This window comes from Colossoma macropomum, unplaced genomic scaffold, assembly GCF_904425465.1.
Source record: "Colossoma macropomum unplaced genomic scaffold, Colossoma_macropomum, whole genome shotgun sequence".
NCBI lineage: Eukaryota > Metazoa > Chordata > Actinopteri > Characiformes > Serrasalmidae > Colossoma > Colossoma macropomum.
Window position 1 is genome coordinate 28,232,137 of NW_023494800.1, and position 13,566 is coordinate 28,245,702.

The window sequence follows — 13,566 nt, forward strand, 5'->3', positions numbered from 1 at the left end:
CAGAAGCATGAAACTGCTCCATGGTTGGTTTTAATCAGTTTGTCTTGTTGATATTACTTATCAAATTCAAGTAACTGTCCCATTGGCTCCTGGCATCTTCTGTTTGTGCGTGTTTCACTTGTACACACTCTTAAGTTGCCTGCTGTGCATCTTTCTTATACTCCTTGGTTAACCGCCTAGCTTTGTGGTTACGATGAGTTACCATGTACCCTATTACTGAGCATGTTTCTATGACAGCTGGGTTATACAATAACAACATAATTGCATAGATCTAACTCAAACTCTTACCTTGTGTTGCTTCCTCTATGTTCATTAGCTGAATATAACCATATTTTGTTGAATTTAGGAGTAATACATAAAAACAATCAGTCTAGTTAGTTTGACTGTACTTAAATCACTTTTGCGTGATTTACTGGAATTCTTTGGGTACTTATTACTCAATCAAGTATCTAGATAAAAACAGTTTTGTTGAACTACTTGACAATTTTTAAGTGTAATAAATTGAATAAATTTCATGATAAATGGTCTAAAAGAAATAGCTAAAAATCTGGCACATTAACATCATGTTAAAGTTAAGATGTTTTAAAGTTGTTTTCCCCTTTACTCACACAGTTAGGTCCATAAGTATTTGGACAGTGACACAAACAGGATTCCTCCACTCTCAATACATCAACAGTTATTCAGAATTAGAGAGAAAATGCAGTGTTTGTGTGTGAATGAGAGAGAGACAGACGGACACTCATATCTGCCTGTCAGTTTAAACTGTTTGAACCTGAGCTGCTATCCAGTCAGTACTCTTTCTCACACATATTCCTTTTCCCTAAATTATTATTGCTATCATAACAAAACCTTGTATCTCTGAACTGTAACTATACAGTCAGGTCCAGAAATATTTGTGACACAATTTTTTTTAAATTTTGAACCTGTATATCACCACAATGGATTTGAAATGAAACAATCAAGATGTTTAACAAAAATATTCCATTAATCATTTAGGAATTACGGGCATTTTTTACATAGTCCGTCCTTTTTTATGGGTTCAAAAGTAATTGGACAAACTAACATAATTATAAATACAATAATTATTTGTTAATACTTGAATGCAAATCCTTTGTAGTCAGTGGCTGCCTGATGTCTGGAACCCATGGACATTACTAAATGTTGAGTTTCTTCCCTTGAGATGCTTTGCCAGACCTTTACTGCAGCCGCCTTCAGTTGCTGCTTGTTTGTGAGCCTTTCTGCCTTCATTTTCGTCTTCACTAAGTAAAAAGTATGCTCATTCGGGTTGACTGACTCAGCCATTTAAGAACAATCCATTTCTTTGCCTTGGGAAGCTTTGGGCTGCTTTTGCAGTACATTTTGGGTCATTATCCATCTATACTGTGAAGCACTGTTCTATGAGGTTTGCAGCATTTGACTGAATCAGAACATAAAGTATAGCTCTATACACTTCAGAATTCATCCTGCTACGTCTATAAACAGTCACTTCATCAATAAATACCAGTGACCTGGTTCCATTGGTAGCCATACATGCCCATGCCACAGCACTGCCTCCACTGTGTTTGACAGATGATGTGATGCTTCAGCTCATGAGCCTTTCCTTTCTATCTCCGTACTCTTCTTCTCCCAACATTCGCATAGAAGTAAACCTTGATTTCATCTTTCTAAAGAATCTTGTTCCAGAACAGGGCAGGCTAATCTGGCCTTTCTGTTCTTGAGTGTTACCACTGGTTTGCATCTTAAGGTATTTACACTCATGAAGGCGTCTCTTGACAGTAGACTTTGACAATGATATGCTAACCTCCTCTAGAATGTCCTTGACTTGACTGTCTGTTATGAAGGGGTTTTTTTCACCACAGACAGAATTTTGCAATCATCTACTTTAGTTGTCCTCCGTGGTCTTTCAGGTTTGTAACCCCTTGAATTAAAGCTGAAAGTCTACCTTGCAGTTCAGAGATACAAGGTTTTGTTATGACAGCAACAATACACTGGGGGAAAGTATGTGTGTGAGAAAGAGGACTGATTTGATAGCAGTTCTGGTTCCAACAATATAAACTGACAGGAAGACATGAGTGTCCATCTCTCTCTGTCTCCCTCACACACAAATACTGCATTTTCTCTCTAATTCAGTCTTCTGAATGACCTGTTGATGTGCTGAGGAAGAGTGGAGGAATCCTGTTTGGATAAGTATCAAATGCATGATATGTCAGGAAGTCAAAATCCTAAATCTGGACGCACATCATGTGTGACCTGGGCTGGTGGAGAGGGGAACATATGATTATACTTTTACTACGTTTGTGTGTGTGTGTGTGTGTGTGTCACTTTGTGTGTCTGTGTGTCTGTGCGTGTAATTGGACCCAGGTTGCCCAGGGCAAGCACAGACAGAATGAATCCTTTGCAGATCCAGTGAGAGCACCAGAACTGACCATGATGTCATCAAATACCCATGGATTCTCTTGATTTAACCCAGACACAGTGTGCCTCATGCATACACACACACACACACACTCACACTGCCATACACCTCTGTCTTTGCGCCCCCCCCCCACCCCCTGCCTCTTCAATCTTATCCTTCTTCATTTTTAGCCCTCCTTTTGATACTCCAGGCCAAAAACAGTGTGGTCAGTAAAGAGTTCTAATGTAGTGACTAGCAATCGCTCCACTAACCCTTGATCATTTCAGGCGCAAAGAGTCCAATGTGTCTTGGTTTCAATTTTCTTTTTAAGACACAAATGTGTTCATTCTTATGGAGGTTACCTGTGCGCGCGCGCACACACACACACACACACACACACACACGCACACACACACAATCACATTTTTGCTTAAAACTGACAGTCATCCTGAACCATTTCCCACATAAACATAGAGTAGGGTCCAAAGGTCTGAAACTATTAGTAAAAATGCTTCTATTTGGCATTCTAATGCAAGATTACAAACTATATTATCAGAATAACAATTTGAATGACAACCTGTACATGCCTTTCAAACTTCCATGGTATTTGGTGTGACTGCCTTTTGCTTTAACGATGCATAGATCAAATCCACCTGAGTGCTGTTTGAACACGTTTCATCAGAAGAGATAAGACTAAAAAAATCTGACTTTTTGGCCTTAACGTGGCCAAGGTCACAGATTTTGCTCAAATGTAAATAAGGACCAAGGAATCAGGCTTAAACGAAAAAATCCCAGATTTTCAATGTGATCTTAGACTTATCAATACAAATAGTCTAAGAGGTCATTTCAGTGTTTGTGTATGAAGTGTCAAATTTTGCTGACTTTGCTCTTACACCGTCCTGCTGTCTTCCTACATGCTATGCCTAAAAAGTGTGCATAAAAGCATTCTTTCTAGCAATCTTACAGATTAACCACTTTTGGTTCCCTGAAGAACATTTTTAGTAGATGGTTCTTTAAAGGACTGTTTTTGTAAATGTGTTGTGCAAGTGCAAAGAGTCTTTTTAAAGATTAAAGAAGCTTTATGTAATATAAACGTTCTTTCTGAAACTTCGTTCTTTCTGAAAGATCGATTACTTTATTAATTAATTAATGCTATTACCCAGTATGTACTTGTAAGTAGATTTAGGCAGGTATACACATTCCCAGCTGCAGGTAGCTGACAGTGGCAGCACTGAGAGCATTACACTCTGTCAGCCGCCATTCAGGTTAACCCAGCTTGCAAACCCCTGAGCTGGTGGAGCACAGGATGCAGAGGCACACGTCACTGTCTTCACATGTAAGAGATGGCTAAACACCATCCATACCAAGAGAATTTATTCCACCGAAAACAACAATCCAAAGCCACTCATGATCCTTGCACTTATTACTGTAACCCACACTCTCTGGCTGAATGGGTCAACAGCTGGTAGCTATGCACACAGGTAGATACAGTACAGAGGGTGCCATAAAATATTAATTTATGCAACTGAGTGCCTAGTTAACTTTTTTTCACTCACACCGAGTTCTGCCCCTAAACGTGTACCAAAGCTTAGTGTCAAACTAAGTGACGAACAGAATTATGAAGAAAAAAAAGGGGGTGATTACGGATTAAAGGGAGCTTTACATCTAAAGTCCCTTAAATTCCTCTAATCATCTTCTCACTGCCTGCTGTGTCGACAGAGCAGGAGAAAACACCAGCTCTTCCAGCACGAACTACTTTGCTGATTTTGGTGTCATCTTCAATTTTCTGCTCCCCGCTTCTCCCCGAGTCCCCATCCAAAAACAACCATTTAAACCATCAGTCCTAATTAGATGATTAGTGCTTGGAAGGGCAGGAGATAAGTCATTTGCATAATTCAATCATAAAAAGTTAGAGATACATATTTCTGTGTTCGTTTGTACAATTATCTCGGCTGTCCTGGGGGCTGTGATATTAATGTGATTAAACAATACTCCTGCACGGAGCCGAGTGTCCTCCATTAAAGCACTGCTAGAGGCAAACCAAAAATTAATTTTAGGAGACAATCAATTTTATTCTACATGACTGTAATAAATATAGCCCGGCTGCAGATGTGTCATTAAGCTCAGGAAGATTTTCCCAAAGTCAAAATGACACCAGTGGATCCAACACCCCCACCAACCTCCTCCAACCCTAACAAACCCCCACCAATGTCCTCCAACCCTATCAAATCCTCACTCGCTTCCCCCAACACCACCAAACTCCCCACTGCTACCCAACATTACCAGATCCCCACCGACCTACCTCCAACCGTATCAAGCCCCCACCAACCTCCTTCAACATAACCAAATCTTTTCGCAATCAACAGCCCAAAACAGATCTACCATCCTCCCCTAACACCACCAAACCCACCACCAACTCCACCAGTACTACCAAACCCCCAGCCACCTCTCCAAACACTAACTCTCACCACCCTACCAAGACACCCCCCCACCACCACCACCCAACCCTATGCAACCCCAACAAACACCCAACCCAACCAAATTCCCACCAACCTCATCTAACGATACCAAATTCCCCCACCACACTCACTAAAATCTATCAACCCATCCCAATCAACCAACACGTGGCACTCTATACAACAGTAATTCCAGCCACTTCAATCCCCACATAGCGATAAAGGTCCCTAAATCGTTCCTGGCTTGAACAGATGGTTTTACTAAGAAATCTGTAATAGATATTAAATCTTTTTATCATGTGAAGAAAAAGGTTCTTAACATTTGCACATCTCATCCACAAAAACAAAAAGTTTATTAGAATATCTATCAAAAAGTTCTCTGGGGAACCAAAAAAAGTTCTTCTATATCATCACTCCAAAGAACCTTTTTTGACATCTTTATTTTTAAGTGCAATTCAACCAAGCCAAACCTACCAACACACTTCAACAGACAGCAACCCACACCAACCCAGCCTGAACACCTGCTAATCCACCCAACCATTCCCCACTAACACAACCTGCCACTCTCCTGCACTAAGTGGCTCAGATGTACCCTGCTTGACAAGATCTCTCAATTTGTGACATCTAATCTGTAATATCACAAGTAAAAAACATACCAATTAAAACAGTAGCTCGTGTCACCATTTTTGTTGTTTTCCATTTTTTTTGACATCAGTTTACAACATTATTTTCTGAGCATTTTGTGAGCGGTTCGTGATGAATCGAGCAACAAATCGGACAAAATCATGTTACGTCAAATTTAATTCGGAGTTAAGAATGTTTTTTCCTTCTCCTGAAAAGTTACCAGTTTGGAGATTTGAGGTTCTTTCGCGATAGTGCCGATATGCAAAATTCACCTGCCATTTCTAGCGCCACTCTGTTCTCAAGCTGAAATGCAGCGATCATTTCCAAACTACAGCTTGAAAAAAGGCGCTGACGATCATTAAAAAGTTGTGCACGCGAGTCCGTTATGTTTCGCCTAACAAACATGCATAAGCGTAACCCACGTGCCCGTTAAATGCGTGTGTGAAGATGCAGGTAGCGCCTTTCTCTCGCTAACTACCACATGTGTCTCGGCTTTGTGTGTAATTCATTGGTTCCGCATGGCACTGGCTATTAAAGCACTGCGCGGCTCTGAGCAAAAGGCCCTGTAACATTAAGGAGACCTCGCATGGCCAAGCTGCTTTATTAGAGAGAGAGAGAGCGCAAGGGGACACTTCGCAGAGCAAGCTACCCCCAGCCATAAAAAATATCAAAGTATTCCAACCTTTGCTTTTACAATGGAGCGCCATAAATCTGACACGCAGAAAGGTCGTGGATATTGGAATGTTAACTTCAAAAAGAGGGCACTGGGGATCTTTGTGTTATTATACGAACCCATTTGAGGGTAAACTGTTCAATTAAAAGCTTCTGAAAGCAGGCGAGAGATGCATCTGGATATTTCCATACTTGAGAATGTAGGCGTGTGCTGTCTTGGGTATCCTATAACGGGGGAACATTACAAATAATCAGCATACACTGTCAGAAGAAATGTGCAGGTACATTTTTATTCATGAAAAATAATGTTAATGCATCCTCAAAGGTACAACAATGGTTTTAAGGTCCAACTGTGTACCTTAAATATTGTTTTTTATCTTTTTATAACCTAATGTTTTAAACAAAGCCTGGAGTCAAAACAGAGTGTGTGTAGTCAATTCAACTACTGAACGGTACCACCGCCAGTGACAAGAAGGGTAGCGCCCCAGTGACAGTTTAGTACCTCTTTTTTTCCTAAGAGTGTAGGACGATGATTAGAACGGACCGTTCAAACGCTTTTGTGCTGCTAACGAGCTTCTATGTGCAAAATGTCTTTCAAATCTAAAGCACAGCTTCTCAATGGTTCTTGGCTTGGACGTGTGGTTATAGAACAAAAACCTTTAATTGGTAAACATTTACAATAAGTGGAGGTTCACACACTCACGCACCTCATTTACAAAAACGATTATTTGAAGACTCATCCGCTGCAAGTTTTTTGGGGGTAACCAAACGTGGCTTCCTTATGGGCGCACTCCAAAGCTTTCTTTTTGGCACCTTTTATTTAAGTGTACAAGAAAGTGCAAGAGTATATGAAGACACGGTGTACACAACACGCGCACAGGTGTTCAGCTGTCGTACCGCAGACACACACTCAGAAACGTAAACGGACACGCTCTAAAGTACGAACTCACGCCGTTGACACCAGCGATGCGCGTGCACTGTAGGGCAGAAAAACACAGGGCTCTGTCCTGAAGAGTTTGGGTCTATGTGCAGTTAATTTATAATTTACCGCCCAGAAAGGGCAGCAGAGGGTGTAATAAGAAAAATAACAGGAAAAGGAGGTGGATGTATAATTGATAGGTGACATTCAAGGGGCGAGCGAGTACGAGGGAGACGCTGGAGATATGCGAAGGAGAAGACAGGAGGAGAATGGAGGAAGTGGCGGGTTGTCTTGGGTGCCTCAGGCGAGGCCAGGGGCAAAAAGAGACCCATATGGAATACACGCACGCGCGGTCATGCAGGCATGTGCAGAATAATACACTGCTCATCGATTGAGCTTCAAGTTACACGCACACACGAAAACAGTCACGAGCACAGGTGCGCGCAGAACTTGCGGTGTCTCACATAGACTGCATAAAATGCAAATGATTATGAGCCGATTTTTTTTGTTTGTTTGTTTGCTTTCTCAGACAATTAAAAGGTATATTACTTTATTGTTTCCTTAAACGTCATTAAGAATGAACTAATTAGGAAAAATAAATTCCCAAACCCTCAATGTACGTTACGTTGCACGTAAACGTGATCCGGGCATGTGAGAACCATCACTTCAATCTGTCACTTTAAAATGTGTTAAAATGTGCAAATTAGACCGTCAACGAGGGTAACAAGCCCGTTTTAGTAGCAAACTCAAAAAAGGAGTGGGGAAAATAGTTTTTTTAGTTACTCCGGCAGTTAACGCGCTCAAGAGTCAGAAAATGACGAATCTGAGCAACCCGAGCGGGCGAAGTGGCGGGAGATTTCCCCACGAAACAAACTACTCAAGAGTCGTGCAGTGAACTTAAATCTGCGTCTCCGGGTTCTTTTCTGTCCTCTCAGTCCAGTCCAGCAACGCAAGGGCCATCAAGGCGCGGCAGAAGCGGCGCAGATGCGCGCTGATGTTCTAATATGATTCTCCTTCAATTTGCTAAGTGCAGCCTCTCGAAGTGCAAACGAGTTTAGCATTATGTTTAGCTTGCAAATTCTTCCCTGCCTCTCTCCTTTTTTGTTAATAAATAATTAATGCAATAAAACTTGGAGATCAATTACGAGCTGAGGAATCATAAAGGCACGCGCTCTGCTGATTTGGACATTTTGGAGCACTTTAGCGAAGTGTGCCGGTGATCCTGTCCCTGTCACCCCTAACACACACACAGTCCTTCTCCCTCAGGAGAGAAGAAGGGGGAAAGGGAAAGAGAGGGTCCCGTTTTGGATTAGTTGCAGCCATATGGCGATGGGACGGTGGATGATGTTTAAATCGGACTATAAAAGCGAGGCGGGGACTCGCGGGCGCACGAAGGTGATCGTAAAATACATACAGTGGCTCTTTGTCCACTGTTCTGGTCCCGTTTAAATCTGATTCAAAGCTCTAAACTAAAACAACACAACAAACAAACTGTATAACTAACTTAGTAACTAACAGACTAACTCTCTCTCTCTCTCTCTCTCTCTCTGCTGATTAGATGTCTGCGCTGGATTGATCGAGCGCGACGCGAAACCTAATAAAGCAGCGTTTGAATGCTGAAGGTTGCGGTGAGGAAGAGGAGGGGGGGGCGTTAAAAGGTTAATTACAGAAACCAGCCCGAAATGGCCATCTGGATGGGCTCCCTCTGTCTTCCTCTCTCTCTCCCTCTGATACACATGCACGGACACACACAAGTTTGTATTCCTGTCTTGACGGGGAATTACCACTGGTTTCTGTATCAAGACAAGTTTATATAGTAAGAGTGCAGGAACAGTTTAAGGGTAGGACCTAAACTCTAACCTTAACCTCAGTGAGACCAAAATGAAATATTTTGGCTCTTTTACTTTTATTTAAACGTTTGTCTTTTATCTTTTTTTCTTTCATTTCTTTTTCCATATAAACAACTTCTTTAAACTATACAAATGAACATACAAAATAATTATGTTTACCCCTTTTTTCTGGGCTAAATCCACTCATATTTGTATATTAAAATTACAGAGCCCTGTGTTCCCTGCTCTCTGCATCATTGTACTGCACTTAATTACTCACTGATTCAAACTGGACACACATCCCACACAGGTCAAGAAAAAAGACACATCTCCGTTTCTTTCCTGAAACTCGGAAAAATGCAAAAATCACTGAATCTTCCAGATATATGACCCCACCATTTCGAAACATAGTACTTCAGATGTGTAACGATGAAATACAGAAAAGTCGAGAGTACAGGGGAAAAAAATAGAAAAAAAATCTTAATTGTACATAGAACGTCGTTCTGGAGTCTTACGCTTCATTTCCATTTTCTGTTGTATGTTAGGAATCTTCCCGGTACTTTTTATTTTTAATGTATGCTTATTTTTAACATGTTCATTTCATGGTTTGCTCTATAGTTGAAAAGGATTATTATTATTATTATTATTATTATTATTATTATTATCTTATTTTAACTGCATTATCAGGACTTAGTTTTTGTGATCAAAACTTATTTTAATGGATTTCTTTAAACACTTGTGCAGTTGTGTCCCAGTTAAGGCTTGTTCTAGTGGATCAAGTGGACCACTGGTAAAAAAAATAAAAAAATAAAAAAATAAATAATAACACTGGGGTGAAAAAAAATGTCCTAGAATCAGACAAGAAGGTAAAAATCTTTAAGGTCTGGATGAAGATGGAAAAGAGATTGTTCCCCGCTAAGTCTCTCTCTCCCGCTGACATTGCTGGAGGAGCATGGGAACACTAATGCATCTGTCATGATAACAAGCTAAGAATAACATCTCCACACCAAGCAGAGGCGAGAGAGTCGGGCTGAGGTGATTCATCGCCGGCATTGATTTATTTAAACACGGACAAACACACACTGCCCAAACGAGCCGGACACCTCACAGGTCAGAGGATGGACAGAAACAGAACGCAAGGCTTTCCCCAACGCTAAACTATAATGCTGTTCATCAGCATTCACCTGCACCACACACACACACAAAGACACAGAACAGAAGCGAACATTCTCTGGAAAATGGACCCAACTGTTGTGGGATCATGTGGTGAACTTCCAAAAGGCCTGCGAGTTTCATCCTTCAGATGAAACCTCGCATCGTCTTAACACACTTTGAAAGTGTGTAATTTAATAACATTTCCTTTTGGTTTATTTCTAAACAGGACTTTTGTGTTTCGCACTCACCACTGTGAAAGTTCTGGCTTCTTTGACACGATGCACTTTACTGTGAAGGTCGGGGCTAGGTGAACAGCGCGCACGCACACACGAGGAAAATATCAATACCAAAAAAGTTTGAACTCTTCTTTCATAAACTGCATCGTCCGCTTGCTCGTGTTAGTTTTATTTGGTGGTCAGTGCGGGTGTTTATTCAAAGTAATAAACAAAGTGAGAGTAAACTGCTGGAGTAAACAGTCGCGTCGCGTGGGAGCGGATATTTTCATATTTTACTCAAGTGGCCAAAAAAGAGTGAATGTCAAACTAAACCAAGTTTTTTTCAGTTCAGTGACCGGTTTCAGTCTAGGCATGTGTATAAACTGTACTTTTTAACTGGGCTGGCGGGTAAAAACTGCAGGTGGCCGTGAGTTTTTTACAGTCTATTTAAAGGAAATAGTCAATACAGAGTTAGCGTGATTGGAATTCACTAGAACACGAATGCTTTAACGTAATGCAGTCATGAATACTAAACTAGTATTAATCAAAATCAAAAAAGAACTGACTGTTAGCCTCTAGCATGAGCTTTAAAACTTTTCCCCCAATTCGTCCATTAGCGTCGGGTGCGTGCATTGCAGTGAACTAGAGGAGTGTGCGTGCAGACGGAAAGTCGTGTGTGACTGGAAACAAACTTGCCTGGCGTTCGTGCAGTCGTTGTAGAGCGCCTCGAAGTCTTTTCGGCTGATGAGCTTGCAGCGGTTCACGCCGGGCTGGATGGCGCCGAGTCCGCGCAGGATCCGGACCTGCTCCACCGTGCACACCACGGGGCATATATCCAGCCGCTTCAGCTTGGTGTACACGGTGTGCAGCCCGCCAACCAGGTGCTTGAGGAAGAGGTCAAAAACCTGCGGTAGGCAGATCAGTTCCTGGCCGTCCACGGTAAACGAGGCCACTTTGACCCCGTGGACCTCCACCATTTTGCACTCGTTGTTGCTGCTGCCGCCAGCGCTGCCGTTGTTGCCACCTCCACCTCCTCCGCCGCCGCCGCTGATGAAGGAGTTGATCATGCTGCTGGTCAGGCGCGGGGACTCGGCCGGACTGGAGTACAGCGGGTCGGGACGGAACAGGCTGCCCGCGCCTGGAGTCGAGGTCGGCGAAAGCACCGGCGGAGTCGCGGACACGGCCATACTTCTCTCTATAAGTTTCCTACTCTTTCGTTTCTTTCTTCCCTTGCGCTATGCTTGCCCCTCTTACTGCTGCACGCGCTCTTCACTCGGCGCTTCTCATGCGACCGTGCTGAAGGATCGCAGTATAGCGGGCAATGGGCAACTACCTTCCTCTCGAGCGGGATGGTTACAATGAGAAGCGTTGCGCTCAGCGTTTCAATTAGCCAGCCCACCTCGTAGTGGAGTGACACCTCTCTCCTCCAACAAGAAGCTTAAGCAGCACACGCCTTGTCATCCTATTGGTCCTCCGCCTCTGATAGAGAGGGAGCTTTGTTATTATCATCGCTCAGAGGGACAGAAGTTTCCGCAGGCTGGATTGTTTCAACTTCTAACGAAGGGAAACGCTCGCTGAACAAGTAATGCATAGAAGTTACTTGATTCACATTTGTTCATGATTTCCACATGAGTAAAACATAAATCATCAATACAAATTTACTTCACTTTACTCACTTCGGGCAATTACTGTGGTGATGTAATAAATTTCATTCAAGTGGAAATGATGTTTGCATTACATTTGAATGAAGTAAATTGCATTACTTATTTCAGTACGGAAAGTGCTTCTTCGATCACATTAGGCTGTTAAAAATGTAACCATTTTATTTCAATTATTAAGTCTGCTTTTACGATAGACGCCAGCTATGAACTAATTATTTTATTAGTATTTTATCAGACACGTACTGTGATAACACATGTTCAGTTTGTTGCTTCCAAATTATGCTGCCGTACTGTTAAACTAACAGTGTCCAGTCAAGTAAAGTGGGACACTTTTTGGAAACCGTAAAAATAGTTCAACAAAACACTCTACTCAAATACAAATTCAGTTACCTACATTTCATTGCTGTCTTGCAATGTATTTTCTCAAGGAGTACTTTAGAAAGAATCTGACACTTCTGGCCTTGTATAGGTAGGATGGCTGAGAGATCAAGTTGCTTCCAAAAAAGCTGCTTCCACATTTTAAATGCATTATCAATAGTCCATTATAAACATCTGCTAAAAAGATGTGTTTAACAACATGGCAAGCCATTATCAGTGTCTACTCATTTTGAAACAAAAGGACAGGCACTTGCATGTTGCTTGACCAATTGCTGGTTTTAACTCTTTAGCAAAGAATTAGAATATAATTACAACAGAATTCAACACCCACACACACAAGTGCTTCAATTATGTTTGGGTTTGTGCTATGCTGAAAATAGGGAAATTTTTGTGATTCCTGGGACAGTTCATTTTTACAGGACCTTGCTGTAAATTATACATTAAACTGTTTAGGACAGATTTCAGACCGCAGAATTTATAGCCACACAGAAACATACAGTAATTTGAGAAACCAATGTATTTTTGTAAACATTTACCCAAAAATATGGCAAATGATAACAGTAAAGGCTTATTATCCAGTAACCACTAATTATTCAGTAATGAGTCCTAAGAGTTAAAGTGGTACTCCAGTGATTGACATGTTTGCCTAATCTTTTCAAGCACTTCATTTTACCTTACAGTTACATTTAAACAAATTTTAAGTGTAACTTTTTTAGACACAGTCTTGGATTATTTAGGGACGATGCCCTTTGTATTGTAGGTTTGTGGATGCAATCATCATAGCGTATTCATGCAATCATAATATATCACACACACATTTTCTAAGCCGCTTATCCTTCTAGGTCGCGGGGGGAGCTGGAGCCTATCCCAGCGGTCATTGGGGAAACACCCTGGGCAGGTTGCCAGTCCATCGCAAGGCAGACAAACAGACATATACATTCAAACACCATAATATATCAATGTTTGCTAATTTGTTGAGGGACTTAGTTCTTGGGTGTACAAGTTATAAGAAACCTGCAGCTGAAGGAGTAATTTTGATTGGTTACCAATCAGAGATATCCCTAGATGCTGTCAGTGGCTCACACAAAAAAATGATGGCTACAATGTGAATACAACACCAGTCGATAAAGTTTGGAGTTGTCACTTTCAGCCAGACGATCACAAAATCTTATAGACTGTTGAGTTCTAGTAACCTCCCTAATTCAAAAATCCTCTACTAAACATGGCATCGCTGGGACAATGGGAACAAGGCTGTAGTCTTT

At 41.5% G+C, this 13,566-nt stretch overlaps 1 protein-coding gene across 2 annotated transcripts in view; it reads right to left on the bottom strand.

The window, feature by feature from the left end:
• dacha (dachshund a) overlaps positions 1–11,643 on the bottom strand; it is a 152,311-nt gene extending 140,668 nt beyond the window's left edge. For both annotated transcript variants that reach the window (XM_036589053.1, XM_036589052.1), the window contains exon 1: positions 10,962–11,643. In XM_036589053.1, the coding sequence (XP_036444946.1) occupies positions 10,962–11,452 (491 nt within the window). In that variant the 5' untranslated portion in view covers positions 11,453–11,643. The remainder of the gene's footprint in view (positions 1–10,961) is intronic.
• Positions 11,644–13,566: the final 1,923 nt, after the last annotated feature.